We start from the raw sequence: 15,508 nt of genomic DNA on the forward strand, positions 1-15,508 counted from the left end.
CAGTCGACCAGTTGCTACACACACACACACACACACACACACACACACACACACACCCCATTCAGGGAAGCAAGAGAAATTAACAGCATTCAATTGCAAGAGGCATTCCAATCAGGCAGGAACACTCAAAGACGGTGCAAAGTAGGGCTGTGTGTGTGTGTGTGTGTGTGTGTGTGTGTGCGTGTGTGTGTGTGGCTGAGGATACTAGCAAGACAGAACCTCTTCTTTCCAGGCACTCCCCCCATTTGAAGAGACAAGTTCATTAAATCAGGGCTGTTTCTATGGGGACAGCTGGATGCACTGGGCATGTCCACCTAGTCTTAATGAGAATAAGCATTTTTTTCCCCTGTTTTCAAAAGGAAATATTGCATTGCATGTGCTCAGGTAATCGTAAACACTGCTGTCAGTATGCTGAGATGTAGAAGCTGGTTCATGTTATAGTGTTTCCTCCACAGAAGCCCCTTAAAGGGCTGTGACCCTACGTTAGGGTGGAACCTGGAAAGGACGTTGCAGTTGAACAAATCGCAATGGTTATGTGTGTAAAAATGCCAAGTGTCGGAAGTCCCACTCGTCCCACACAGCAGCACCTCCATGTGTCCTAAGGCATTGCTGGGAACTAATAAAATGTATACAGGCATCTCCCCATTGACACACATCTGTGTGGTGCTGGGAAATAAATAAATCAGTTTAAACCGCAGAAAGGCAGAAAAACAACAGGGAAAACTGCAAAAAGAGAGGGGAAATGACTAGCAACCCAAATGCCATTGTACCGCCCTTAAGAGTCCTGTGGAGGGTTGGCGTTTGAGAAAGGCGGTTTGGAGGGAGCGATTGCGGTGGAGTTTTGGCTTTTCAGATGGTGTTCCCCACTATACACAATTTCACGGTACCCAGGAATGTAGCCCCTGTGTAAGTGGAGAGATGCTTGTATACCGTTAAGTGTTGGCACACAGTATGTTTTCAGAAGAAAAGTTGATCATTGAATTTATTGTGAGCCCCCCATAAATTTTATTAACAGGCAGAACTGTGAAAAAACTAACCCACCCACCTACCTGAAGTTCTACTAGTGTGGATTATAGGCAGATAGGCAGCCTCTGGGATGATCCATTAATGGCTCTGGGAAAAGTTATTGCTCATTGCCTATTGCTGACTTTTTGAGGTAAAAATGGCTTGCTTCTCTGTTTTCCATTCTGATTAAACAAGGCATAGGAAGAAGGCTGGTATTGTAATCCAATTTCCCGTCAACAGACTTGAAAGGTTTCTTTCCTTATCTACAAACAGGATCATCAACAAAGAATTTAATTCCTCTTTATCAGTAAGCATATTGTGTGAGAAGAAGAAATTCATTCTGTCAGAAATCCCCAGTACTACTTAGATCCACACCCTGTTCAACATTACATTTTTAGGTAGAACTAGCCATACACCTCTCTGAACCTGAGAGATCTGTGTTCATGATTTAGACTATGGATTACCACTGGTCAGAGACGAAGCGGGGAGGGTTCGCATTCTGCCTTGGTGTGCATCTTTAATGCATTAGTGTTATGTATTTGACTCTGAATACATCTTAACACTTAAGAAGGGGAAAACCAAACTTGGAATGCATCTGCATGCATGTGTGCAGGCTTCTGAGCTCTTGCTTTCGTAAAATGGGACTGGACAATTTAACAGAAAATAAGCCTGAATGGCTATCAGGCATCATGTCCTTTATTGGTCCTCCTTGCGTATATATTTCAGCTACACCACGCTAGAGTTTCATTGCATTTGGTTCAGAGTTTTCCAGGTATAGCTGGGTGGCACCTCTTTGAAACCGAAGGCAGGACTTCTGCATTCTGTGTGACTCACCAAAACGTTGTGTTCTTACAATACCATTAACACTTGTATTAGCAGATAGGAATTCATTCCCAACACACACAGCAAGGACCACTGGCACAGATACTGCTTCAGAAGAGAATAACATGAATGGAGGACTGTCAATGGAATAAGATAAGGCTATCAATGACTACTAGCCATAATTGCTATGTTCTGCCTGCACTATTGGGGCTAGGTTGTGTCTGAATGTCAGGGAGGGAGAGGGTGCTGTTGCATTCATGTCCTGCTTTTTGGACTTCTCATGGTCTTCAGTGGTCAGCCACTGCAAGAATTGGATGCTGGACTAGATGGGCCTTTGCCTGATCCAGCAGGATCTTACGTTCCTATTAGGGCAAGAGTTTGGAAACTTTTTAGAAAGACAGCCCTGCAAAGAAGACAACAGTGCCTGGATGTGAGCAGGACTTAGGGCTCAGATTTGGAATTTGTACTAGACCAGTGTTTCCCAAACTTGGGTCTCCAGTTGCTTTAGGACTACAACTCCCATCATCCCTAGATAGCAAGACCAGTGGTCTGGGATGATGGGAATTGTAGTCCAAAAGCAGCTGGAGACCCAAGTTCAGGAAACCCCGGTCTAGACTCATGAGTAATGGAAGCTTCATTAACTAGAAAAGGAGCTCTCCTTCCTTTTGCAATGTAACATCGCCCAATTATCCAAGCTATTTGGCACATTTTGAGTAACATCTCTGCTGATAATGTAGAAATTGCACAGTAGCCGTTCAGTATAATTGTTTAATGGCTGCTAGAAGCTTTCGTCTGTCTTAATGCTTAATTTGCATTCTTTGTGCTTTATTCGAAATGAGCCAAAGCAGTCACTGATGTCCACCGTTCAACCATCTCAGAAAGGCACAGTGGTTTTAAAGTGTGCATCACTGTTTCTTCGGGCTCCTTGTGCATTTTTCCACCTTCAGGAAGACTCCCATTTGTGGTCACTGGTTGCTATATGTTGAAATTAGTAAAAGAGAAACTGGTTAAATTTCATTACTTAAGCCACAACTGTCACACATGTTCTTTGGGGTAAGGATAGCACATTCATAAGTGGCCCCCATCAGAAGCGATAAGGAACAAGTGTAGTGTCCTAGCTGTTTGCTGTTGTAGAGGGATTTGGGCACCCTTCACCCCCCCAAAAAAAAGTAAAAATAATACCTCTGAGTGTTCAGATCAAGCTACTTTATAATCCTTACACAAGCCAGCAAGGTAAGCTAGTTTTGCCCCGTACTGCAAATGGAGAGCAAAGATTCCTTGCCCTAAGGTCAGCTAGTGAGGGCTGCATACTTATACCATACATTTAAAGGACTTCCACCTTGGGAGCCGCAGTTTGTTGAAATTGTAGCTCTGTCAGGGGTAAGCTGCAATTTCCAGGAATCTTTGGGAGAAGTCATATGACTTCCTTAAGGTGTGTAAGGCTTTAAAAGTAAGATCATAGTAGGCAGAACTGCAGGCTTCCTCATTCATAGCACAGTCCCTTTGCTGTTAGTGTTCAGGCTAAACTGGAAATATAGGAAAATCAATCATAACCTTTAAAAAAAACCCACCACCCTACAACCTGCTTCTTGAATGAAAAGTAGCACCTGGAGAGGAACCATTTTCAGAAGAGAAGCAGGAGGGAGGAGGGACTTGACCCTTTCCCGTAACCACGTTCCTGCTGCAACCCTCCTTGACTGCTTTCCCCCAGCAGAATTCCAGGTGTATGCTGAGCTTGAACCCCATGGGAATGGTGCGTAGAAGCTGTGAAAAAGCAGGATGTTGGGTTAAGCATCCCTCACTGCAGCTCCTCTGAAACGCACCTCCTCCTACTGCTTTTCAGAAGAAAACCGTGCATGGATTATCTTGGATTCATGCCATCTACACAGGGATTTTGTGTTCTCTGCTCTGGGACAGGGGACATAAAAGAATGCTTGGTTTTTCAGATTTTTCCTATGATTCAGGTGACTTGGACTATTCAGCAATAACACACAGTCATATTTTAAGGGACAGGTGTGAAAGGTCCCCATTTCTAGAATTATTTGGGGTGCCTTGGACGATGTGTGTGCCAAGGGTTATTTTTTCTGGGAATACTGAGAGAGTTTGGGCTGCTTGGCTTGCATTTAACCATGTAGCAAATTTCAGACTTAACTTCTGCATGAAAGATGAAGGGAAGAGCTTCATCTCAGTGGTAGAACATGCAAATATCCCTGGATTAAGTCTCTGGTATTTATAGGTGGGGCTGAGAAAGGCTTGGGTCTGAAACCCTGGAGAATCGCTGCAAGTTCTTCTAGATCAGTGTTTCCCAAACTTGAGTTTCCAGCTCTTTTGGGGTTACAACTCCCATCATCCCTAGCTAGCAATTGTAGTCTGTTCTAGATTATGGCTACCAGATTTTTTTTCAATGAATCTGGGGACAACTTTTTTTCTTTGAAGCTGAGTAGCAACAGGGAGTCAGTAGTGGGGATGGTGAGGCAAAAGACCCTGGGCCCAAACACACATGCATATTGTATATAGGTGCAAAGCCCTTCTTTCGCACCCTGTGAAACATAAATGCACAGAGTTTTTTTTAAAAAACTTTGCAACGGCGCACCATGTCCCCATGACTCCCGAGCCTTCCCCGATCCCCTTCCCTCTTTGTTTTGGAAGATCTGGGGAGACTCAGGAATCACGGGCAGGCAGGCATTGTCCAGGACGGGCCAGCCTGGTGGTGCAGTTGGCTCTGACTGGCTTCAGGAGCTGCTTGCTGCTCACTGCCGTGGCGCAGGAAAATGGCTGGTGCCACAGCAGTGAGCAGCTCCTGAAGCCAGGCAGAGCCAACTGCGCTACCAGGCTGGCTCTGGGCTGCTGAGACTGCCGCTGCCACATTTCCCGGGGACAGATTTGCAAATCTGGGGACATCCCAGGGACGGAATTTGTCCGGGGACAGATTTGCAAATCCAGGGACTGTCCCCGGGAACCAGGGACGTCTGGTAACCCTATTCTAGATGATGCTAAGCTAGATGGTTGAATGTCCTGACTTGGTACAGGGCTGGTTCTTGCACGAGTGAGCAGCTTGATTAAGTGTATAATATATACATTGGCCGGATGCAGGTGAGAACAATATTAGGACCACTGCTATTTGCGTGTTGCTGGAGTTTTTTCTTGACTATCAAATAAAACTCCGCGTTCTGCTAAATCAGGAGGCCCTCGTATTTTGGGAGGCTTGGGAGCACTTCTGCAAATCTGTTGCAGGCAACATATAACACCTGTTTTGCAGAAGGAAAACTGGCACGGCTCAGAACCCTCCCCGTAAAAAGAGCAGAATACCTACAATCTCCCCCCAAACAAGCAAAATTCATACAGAAAGTCAAGCAAGCCCTTCCACCAAGCAGCTAAACAAACAAACAAAAACCTTTTTTTAAAAAAATGGAGGGTCTGAGGGCCTTGGTAGGTGCCAAGGGAAGTCACCAAGGAAGCCCCAGCTGTAACTGAATATGCAAAATCGTACCTCTTTATCAGCCTCTTCAGCAATTTCTGCACCCACTGGGCAGTAGGTGCCACACAGACCTGCCATTTGCTTTTCAGGGTTAATCTGAAACGTAAGGATGAGGTCATTATTAGCGTTCTTCCTCACCCTCTTCAAAATGGTAGGATGTGGGCGTGCTGGCTTCACTTACATTATTTCTGTCCTCCCGCACTGTATACGCTTGGGAATGACTTGAATGGATTGGATCTGTTTCGGGCCAAAGGCCGTGGAGGTGTGCTTCTGGCATTTGCAACTTCCCATGTGGACTAGGTGACCCTCCATAGCAAGACCTTTGTAAAAAAACACCATGAGAAATACTCAGATTCTGGCACACATAACGTTAATTTCATTCCGTGTTTATGCTTCCTTTACTACAAAGAGTTTAGGGTGACATGGGAGGCCCCCTGCACTGATCCTCCCAGTAGCCCTGTAGAGTATCTTAGGCTTGAGATATACTTAACACATAGAGCACGTCCCTGTGAGCTTCATTGCTGAGCAAGGGTTGAGCCCAGATTCCCCCAGTCCTAGCAAGGGGTGGACTTGTAGGGCAGACGGTAAGGGACCCAACGTTAGGTGCAGCCAGAGTCAAACTAACTATAGCTCTGCCCCCATCCTCCCTGCTGAGCTTGACAAGTCACAAGAGCAACGGATAGTAAGGAAGAAGGAGGCTGATAGGCAGTACAGTGGTACCTCGGGTTAAGTACTTAATTCGTTCCAGAGGTCCGTACTTAACCTGAAACTGTTCTTAACCTGAAGCATCACTTTAGCTAATGGGGCCTCCTGCTGCTGCTGCACCACCGGAGCACGATTCCTGTTCTCATCCTGAAGCAAAATTCTTAACCCGAGGTACTATTTCTGGGTTAGCGGAGTCTGTTACCTGAAGCGTATGTAACCCGAGGTACCACTGGACCATGATTATAAGAAAGAGGTCAGGCAAGTGGCAGGGGCATACAAAGGGGGGTGGAGGGGGCAGGACACCCCGGGTACCACTCCGGGTGGGTGACAAGATGCCCTGCTGCCTCCCCCCAGCTGTAGAGCGGCCAAGGGTGCGTGTGTGCGCAGTTAGTATGGGCGCTGCTTGCGCGGCATCCGTACGGGCTGCTGCTCGTGTGTGCCGTCCATATGAGTATCCATATGGGCTGCTGTGTGTGCACAGTCCATATGGATGTCGTGTGTGCGCTGCCGGGCAGTTCGCCCCGCCCTGCCCCTCGGCATCCCGCCCCAGGTGCCAGAGAGGGTTCCTCTGCCACTGACAAGTGGAATTAACAGGTTGGTGGGAGAGGGCCCTATTCACTAACGGAGCGGCCTCCACTGGTCTTAGCCCAACACCTTTAGCAAATTATGGTTGCCGGGGGTATGCAGGGGATGGAGGTCCTTAAACAGCAACATATTGCCTTACGTCCCAGCCCGATCCCTAAAGCAATTTGCAGAGCTCCTGCCTGTTCCATGCTGGTTCTGCAAGCAAGGGGAGGCATATTTGGCTAGCTGAATAAATGACTGGCAGTGCTCAGAACCCTAAAAAGAGCAAAAGACCTACAGATGTGTCACACGTGAGCTGGAGGGACACTGCAGCTTGCACAGCCGATGCACGGGGAAGCAGAGGCTGCTGCGCTACCCTGCAAGTCAGCTGTTAGTCGGGGAGGCCTCAGCAAAGCCCCGCTGTGCCTCCAGCTTGCAAGGACACCCTCCCCAGAGCCTGAAGCAGATGTCCTTGTCAGGCTCTGGAGAGGGTCTCCTCGTGAGCCAGGAGGACTCTCCAGGGTGCTCCAAATATACGTGATTTCAGTTACATCTGCAAAGGTGTAGAGCGTAACCCCCACATAAATTGGGAGTTGCCTGTACCATAAGCCTGTTGTGCAATGGGATAAACGCACGTCCTTTTTATACAGGAGCGTGTACCCTAAACCCATTGAGCCCTTGCTGGGCTTTCCTCTTCATGCACTTAAAGGTAAAGGTAAAGGGACCCCTGACCATTAGGTCCAGTCGTGGCTGACTCTGGGGTTGTGGCGCTCATCTTGCTTTATTGGCCAAGGGAGCTGGCATACAGCTTATGTGGCCAGCATGACTAAGCTGCTTCTGGCGAACCAGAGCAGCACATGGAAATGCTGTTTACCTTCCCGCCAGAGCGGTACCTATTTATCTACTTGCACTTTGATGTGCTTTCGAACTGCTAGGTTGGCAGGAGCTGGGACCGAGCAACGGGAGCTCACCCCGTCGCAGGGATTCGAACCGCCGACCTTCTGATCGGCAAGTCCTAGGCTTTGTGGTTTAACCCACAGCGCCACCCGCGTCCCTCTTCATGCACTTACAAGAGCATAAATGGGGAAGTGGGGTTGCGCTTCTTGGCCTCATCTTGACCCTTCTGGTGCCTCAGCCCATGTGCCTCCAGCATGTTGCAAGGGTAACGTTTTGCAGCAGGAAGCCTGCTGTAAGCCTAAGGACTTCAGAGCACGAGAGAGGCAGACACCCCAGGCGACAAGGGCGCATCAAATACGGCGGGGGGCAGGAAGCGCAGCCCTGCTCTTCCCCCTTGTGCAATTGAAATTGCATGAGGGAAGCACCCAAAAGGGGCTGTGGAAAGAGGAAGGATTGCACCTGCCCCCCCAACCTTTGAAACATTCGCTTGACCCATATTTTGATTGTTTTGTGTACCGATTCATTTTCTCAAGTCCCAGAGCTTTTATGTTGTTCTGCAGCTGTGCCTTGGGAAATCCGATCTTACCTGCCGAATCAGATCTTACCAGGTGCACAGAAAATCCAAAGAGAGGTTTTGCTTAAAAAACGAGCTTCAGTTCAGCGGGTAAGATCTGATTTTTGAGAAGCACGGCTGCAGAAAAATGAGAAAAGCCCTCAGACCCAGGGGAATTAAACAATACCTGATATGATCAAAATACGGGTCTAGCAAAAATGTGAATAAGCCCTAAGAACATACAGCTAGGTGCATTGCAGTTCTTTATTATTGTCAAATGACAAATTATGAAAGAAGAAGGAAGGAAGGAAGGAAGGAAGGAAGGAAGGAAGGAAGGAAGGAAGAGAAAATACACATAAGTTAATGTTACATGAGTTATTTATGCTTCTAATAATACCAATACTACTACTACAATAGCAATAGTCAACTAAGTATTGACTGGTTAAATATAAATGTAATGACTTTACACAAACACACACAGAAGTTTCATATCTTGTTTTTCTTTCTTATTTAAGATGAAACAATAAAATGTGAAGTCTTCTGTATAATGACGTGAAATTCCATTGTATTTCTATATGTCTCCAAACAGCAAATTCAGATTTATTTGTTCTTCCCCAGTTAAATTTGCGAACAGAGTTATCTTTGATTTTGCCTTCCTTCTCTTTCTCAATTTGGGGGTTTATTCATACATGGCGTACTCTGGTGACCCAGGAATTTACTGCCAGCAGAAGAGGTTTCTCCAGGTTCTGCAAATTTCATCCCCAACCTCTCTACGTTTAATCAAAGGTCAGCGCAAACAGCTGAGTGTATTTCAGCTCTGCATCATGTACAGTAGAAAACTCTGTTATTTGTGGAGTGTGTGGTCATGTGGGGAGAGCCTGTGCACTTGCCACTGACACATGTATAGATTCTGTTTCTACCTTCCGCTGAAGTTGGTGATGGTTGTGAGCAAACGTAATTAGTGTGATCACAATTTTCATTCAGCTGCCACTACCACCCAGCTTTGCAGTCACTGAATATGCAAAAATGAATTTTGCAAACAATAATGCAACATGTTTAAGACCCGAGAGACGCAAAGCCTGCTTTGCAAGGACAGGGTATTCATGGATTTATCTCAGTTAAGGATGGGTGAATTTGCCAGTTTCAGTCTTTCTCAGTTTCTCCTTTTTTTCTGCCTTCAATTCAGCTCTCCACATTTCCACATCGGTTTACAATTTGTAAAAAAGTCATCACGAAAATTCACCATCATTTAGTACATATTTCTCCTGGTGCATTTTAATGCAATTCTGCCAAATATACACATCTTTGCCTAATAATTTTTGCATCCCTAATATACATTTTTAGCCACACATGCACTTTGATACACATTGCTTAGCTGGAGAATTGCACTGCAAGATTCAGACAAGTTCAAATTATGAAGGAAAGCTGAGTTTTGGTTCTCATATTAATCCAGCAAGTGCTAATCAGGTTGGTTTGCCTTTAAATGCAAACAGGATCAAATTTCTCCCCTATCTCTAATCTTAGTACTGTCTGTTCTGACTACACACGAGCCCAAGGTCTCTGGCTGAATCCTTTCCCCAGCTGCCTGATCCCTTTTAACGCCAGGGATGGAAGCGGTGACCTTCTACATAAAAAAACATGTGCTCTACTGCTGAGCTCTGCTACCTCCCCCTGGTGCACATCATTTCAAACAAAAAGCCATCAAATAAAGTTCACAAAGCAAGCAATAAGATTGCAAACATAGCTCGCTTCACGAAAGGAGGAGCACTGGTACCCAAAAACTCTATCAAGCCAACCGTGAGTGTTTATTTATTTTACATTTCAACCCTACCTTTTCTCCCAGGTACTCAAGGTGTCATAGATGGTTCTCTCGCTCCCCATTCCAGCCTCACATCAACTCTGTGAGGCAGGTTAGGCTGAGAGAGTGAGTGCGTGTGTGTGGTGGGCTCAAGGTCACCCGACAAAATCTGTGGTCGAGTGCAGATCAGAACCCTGGTATCCCACTGTGTCCACTACCACTGAACTCTTTTACACTATTGTTTTATGAATCCCGCTTTTGCACTCTTGTTTCCTTCTGTAAAGGGCCGGCTCTGCCACGAGGCAGAGTGAAACAAAAAATACCCCCTCTGTTGCAAACAGAACAATCTGACAAGCCAAAAGCAACACGGTAGGCTAATAATATAATTACAATACTTTTGTATCACTACTGTATATATTGTACATTAGTAACGGTAAAGGGACCCCTGACTGTTAGGTCCAGTCGCAGACGTCTCTGGGGTTGTGGTGCTCATCTCGCTTTATTGGCCGAGGGACCCGGCGTACATCTTCCAGGTCATGTGGCCAGCATGACTAAGGCGCTTCTGGCGAACCAGAGCAGCGCACGGAAACGCCATTTACCTTCCCGTCGGAGCGGTACCTATTTATCTACTTGCACTTTGATGTGCTTTCAAACTGCTAGGTTGGCAGGAGCTGGGACCGAGCAATAGGAGCTCACCCCATCGCGGGGATTTGAACCGCCGACCTTCTGATCGGCAAGTGCTAGGCTCAGTGGTTTAGACCACAGCACCACCTGCGTCCCTTATATTGTACATTATCTGATTGTAAATTAAGATATAATTCAATAGTTATATAAAAGTATTGTAATTATATTATTAGCCTGCTGTGTTGCTTTTGGATTCTCAGATGAGGCAGAGTGAGGCAGCTGCCTCGGTTGGCAGATGCCGGGAGACGGCAGAGAGCGATGGCAAGGGATTGGAAGACAGAGTGGTCTATATCCCGCAGCCTGCCCTGTTCCCATTTCCCCAAGCTCTTCCACTGCCATTTGGAGAGTGCAGGATGCTTCCCCACTGCCACAACATCATAGAATGATCGCTCCAATCCTCTGTCCCTCGTCACTTTTATGTTGGCTTCATTTCCGATCAACACAGACCCCTGCGCCCACAACTCCCTGCCGAAATCCCTTAACTTCTCACACCACAAATTCTCTGGCTTATTTTTGTCCAGCTTTGAGTCCCTTCAGACAGCAATAATGTGGAAGCCTTGGGGGACAAACCAAAGAATAAATTGTGTTTGCTCCAGCTAGACACGCTGAACTTACACGAATAGTTCTCCTTCCAATTGTGGATTCTAGCTCTAAACAGGTGAGTGATGGAAAGACAGTTTGCACTAGCTCAGAACACCGTTTTCATCGTTAGTTAACACCTTCCAGGGTTGGCTTCTATCAAAGCCCAGCTTCAGATTCGGGGAACTGACAGTGCAAAGCTGAAAGCAGACCCAGGCTACTCACCACAGAGAGGGACTATGTTGCTTGCAAGCAGCGCTAAGCCCAGGAACACCACCATCAACGACTTCATTGTGGCCACACCTTGATATTCGAAGCGATTGTGCTTTGTGGGTGGATGAGGGGAACCTCCTCTTTATAACCACCCTGGAAAAGGGAACTTTCAGATACAGTATTAGGTGGGTGCGAGGGAATCCACACATCAACAAATATATTTGTGTGCGTCTGAAAATCCCCCATGCTTTTGTCCTTCCTCAAGTCTAAATAAAGAGATGCAAATGGGAAAGAGAAACCAGGAGCCCGTCCTACCCATTGAGCACAAAACAACCCTCTCCTATGGCCCCATTTCTGCCGATCTCCCATTCTCTGACCAAGCAGCAATTTCCATGTCTTGGCCAATCCCAAAGGTTCCCGTTTGCGCCTGCAAAAGCTTTGGGATGGGCGAGGTTCCAATTGGCTTGCGTCCCGTAGCTTCCTCCCGAAATTCTGTAACTTTTAATGCCGCAAATGTTCGTGGTTGGATGTGGTTGTGTCCTGCTTTTGTTGCGCTGTAGTTCAAGACTTGTCCCTCCAAATGGGAATAACACAGAAAATTTGGGTAAGCATCGCATCATCATCATCATCATCATCATCATCATCATCACCACCACCATAATTTATTATTTGTACCCCACCCATCTGGCTGGGTTTCCCCAGCCACTCTGGGCGGCTTCCTGCACAGACCAAAAATACACTAAAATGTCACACATTAAAAACTTCCCTGAGCAGGGCTGCCCTCAGATGTCTTCTGAATGTCAGGGAGTTGTTTATCTCTTTGACATCTGATGGGAGGGCGTTCCACAGGGCGGGCGCCACTACCGAGAAGGCCCTCTGCCTGGTTCCCTGTAGCTTTGCTTCTCACAATGAGGGAACCACCAGAAGGCCCTCGGCGCTGGACCTCAGTGTCCGGGCAGAACGATGGGGATGGACTCAGGTATACAGGACTGAGGCCGTTTACAGCTTTAAAGGTCAACACCAACATTTTGAATTGTGCTCGGAAACAAGTTAATACGGCGGAATGATGTGCAGACACTCTGATATAAATCCATCAGCAATGTGCTACTATTGCTTCAATAACATGTTGTAGAGGACAAGCTAAAAAAAAACCCAACTCACCAGTCTGGGGTGCCTTTAACAGATGGTGTGGGAAGGAGGGGAAGTTGGTTAGAGACTGTGGCACAGGCAGAGGGGCTCATGACCCTTTGCCACTGTCCCCAGGCTCAATCAGAGTCACCCATTTCATGCGGAAGCCTTGTGGCATGCTTGTGTGAAGCGAACACGTCCTGTCGCATGCGCACGTAGCTGCCAGAGGACTTGGGGGGAGCCTCGGCCCCCATGGCCCCGCATAGATGGCACGCCTAGCCTGTGGGGTGCGGCTCAAAGCCAGTTTCTCCTCTGTGAAAGAAGACAGTCACGGAACCAAGAAATTACACAAAGCCAAAGAATTACCCTGAAAATCCCTGAAACGAGGAGTAATCGACTACAGAACTAAATTAAATAACAAAAATCAAAAAATAAACTAGAATTAAACAAAAACTTTACAGGATACCGGCTACAAAACTCGTTTCACTGAATTAATCAGTTTCCTCAGAAGGAAATTATAAGATTTTAAGTGATATCAAACAAGATAAAGAGCAGGGCTGAAAACGCTTCCTTGAGTTTACAGAAAAGGTATGAAAACCTCAATGACCAGTTTTAAACATAGCCCTGTTTAAGAGAATCAGGCAGTAGTGATAAGAAATTGAAGTTTTAAGTTTCAAACAAACTCAAAAAACAGGGCAGAAACTCAGAAAAGTTTTAAACATAGCCCTATTAAGAAATTGAGATTTAACATCAGCAGTCAGGAGCACTTCAGCCCTGTTCTTGAGTATTTGCCGGACTGTTTCTGAATCTGTTTGAAACTTAAAATCTCAATTTTTTGGTGTAGTTTCTCCTCTGTGGCATTGGTATTCCGTGGTACCTTTGGCAGCTGGTTAGGCTTCCAAATTCCTGCATTGCAGGGGGTTGAAATAGATGACCCTTGGGGTCCCTTCCAACTCGGCCATGCTATGATTCAAATGTGCCCTGGCCTTGAAAAGACTGGCGACCCTTGACCTAAGAGCCACTCCTGAGGTTACAAGTGTCTTCCCACATGGACTGACTTCTTTACAAGTAGGGTAATTCCTGCTTTTGTCTACGGTACTATTTGCTTAGCGTTTTACAGGAATTGGTCACGATCGGGCACAATAAACCATTCAAGATCTTTCCTCTTTGGTAAGGCTGGCTTTCAACTTGTACAGTGGTACCTCAGGTTAAGAACTTAATTCGTTCCAGAGGTCCGTTCTTAACCTGAAACTGTTCTTAACCTGAGGTACCACTTTAGCTAATGGGGCCTCCTGCTGCCAGCGCGCGATTTCTGTTCTCATCCTGAAGCAAAGTTCTTAACCTGAGGTACTATTTCTGGGTTAGCGGAGTCTGTAACCTGAAGCGTCTGTAACCTGAAGTGTCTGTAACCTGAAGCGTCTGTAACCTGAAGTGTCTGTAACCTGAAGTGTCTGTAACCCGAGGTACCACTGTAGTTTAATACTACTGAGAGTAGTATTCTCTACTGAGAATATAAGTAATAATAATAATAATAATAATAATAATAATAATAATAATAATAATAATTTATTGTTTATACCCCACCCATCTGGCTGGGTTTCCCCAGCTGCTCTGGATTGCTCACAACAGAATATTAAAAACACGATAAAACATCAAGCATTAAAAACTTCCCTAAACAGGGCTGCCTTCAGATAGCTTCTAAAAGTCAGATAGTTGTTTGTTTCCTTGATATCTGATGGGGGAGTTCCAGAGGGCGGGCGCCCCTACTGAGTCTTCTGCCTGGTTCCCTGTAACCTAACTTCTCGCCGGTGTGGTGTAGTGGTTAAGAGCGGTAGACTCGTAATCTGGGGAACCGGGTTCACGTCTCCGCTCCTCCACATGCAGCTGCTGGGTGACCTTGGGCTAGTCACACTTCTTTGAAGTCTCTCAGCCTCACTCACCTCACAGAGTGTTTGTTGTGGGGGAGGAAGGGAAAGGAGAATGTTAGCCACTTTAAGACTCCTTAGGGTGGTGATAAAGCGGGATATCAAATCCAAACTCTTCTTCTTCACAGTGAGGGAACCACCAGAGGGCTCTTGGAGCTGGACCTCAGTGTCTAGGATGAACAATAGGGGTAGAGACATGTTTTGCTTGGTCATACCTAAATGTCTCAGTGGACACCCACTGAGGCTGCCCCATCCATCGCAGCCCATCCGCAGCCACTTTCCCTGCCCCCACCTGCCTGCCTTTTTACTTACAATCAATCCTGGGGGTGGCGTTGCCCACCAGCTCCCTCCTCCTTAGGTTTGCCCTTGTAGAACTTAGCAGCAAGGATGAGTCAGCTCTGCCAGCTGCTGGCTTGGGCGCCCCCTGCTGTTGACCTCCCTGCCTTCTGCCCCACCAGCCACCACTGACGAGTCTTCTTTCTTCTACATCAGGATGTGTGGAAAGGGGAGGGGCCCGGATACACAACCACACACATGTCACGACTTGTATAGGTCAGTTGGCCCACGACCTGTCCAACATGGGCCTGCTATCTGTTGCTACGCCACCACACTTCAACCGTTGTGACCAGCAACTCATACACAACCCCAGCAAAACATCAGGAGTTTTCATGCTTTCCAGTAGCCAGCCTTCTCCAGAATTAAGAACTCTCCTTCCCTACTCAGCTGAAATTAAAGTATGAAAATACCTAGGCTAGAATAAATCACAGACATGCAGCTCTGCCACACACTCCCTGGCCAGTTGCAAGAGGCCGGTAGGTAGGTGTGGGACCGGATATGGACAAGTGGAGCTTGGTGGGCCAGTGTCCCCCCTTAACCTCTGCTGCACTAAAGGCCGGATGTGATGGCCTGGGAATCTGATTCGGAGGCTGAACCTGAGGAATCCCAGCCTGCACAGGATTCCCTGCCTCCAGGGCCGGCTGAGCCGGGGCAGGGGCTTGAATCTGAAGGGCCCCCACCTGTGCCGGATCCTCAGGAGCAGACACCAGATGAATCCACTCTGGCTCCGGAGGTGATTGAGGACCCATTGCCTGCAGGTGCGCCTCTCCCAGCCCTGTCAGGGGAAGGTGAGGTTGCCTCTGGGTCCAATAACCCTCCAG

The 15,508-nt window shown here is 46.9% G+C and overlaps 1 protein-coding gene across 1 annotated transcript; it reads right to left on the reverse strand.

Moving 5' to 3' along the window:
* Window positions 1-2,728: 2,728 nt before the first annotated feature.
* On the reverse strand, window positions 2,729-11,408 carry LOC128421486 (alveolar macrophage chemotactic factor-like). The gene is made up of 4 exons (XM_053404372.1): window positions 11,311-11,408; window positions 5,487-5,625; window positions 5,318-5,401; window positions 2,729-2,802 (listed from the first exon to the last, which is right to left on the reverse strand). Exons 1-4 carry the CDS (start codon window positions 11,375-11,377, stop codon window positions 2,793-2,795), a joined length of 300 nt encoding a protein of 99 aa, XP_053260347.1. The 5' UTR covers window positions 11,378-11,408; the 3' UTR covers window positions 2,729-2,792.
* Window positions 11,409-15,508: the final 4,100 nt, after the last annotated feature.

Source organism: Podarcis raffonei, chromosome 9 (genome assembly GCF_027172205.1).
Source record: "Podarcis raffonei isolate rPodRaf1 chromosome 9, rPodRaf1.pri, whole genome shotgun sequence".
NCBI classification, from domain to species: Eukaryota; Metazoa; Chordata; class Lepidosauria; order Squamata; family Lacertidae; genus Podarcis; species Podarcis raffonei.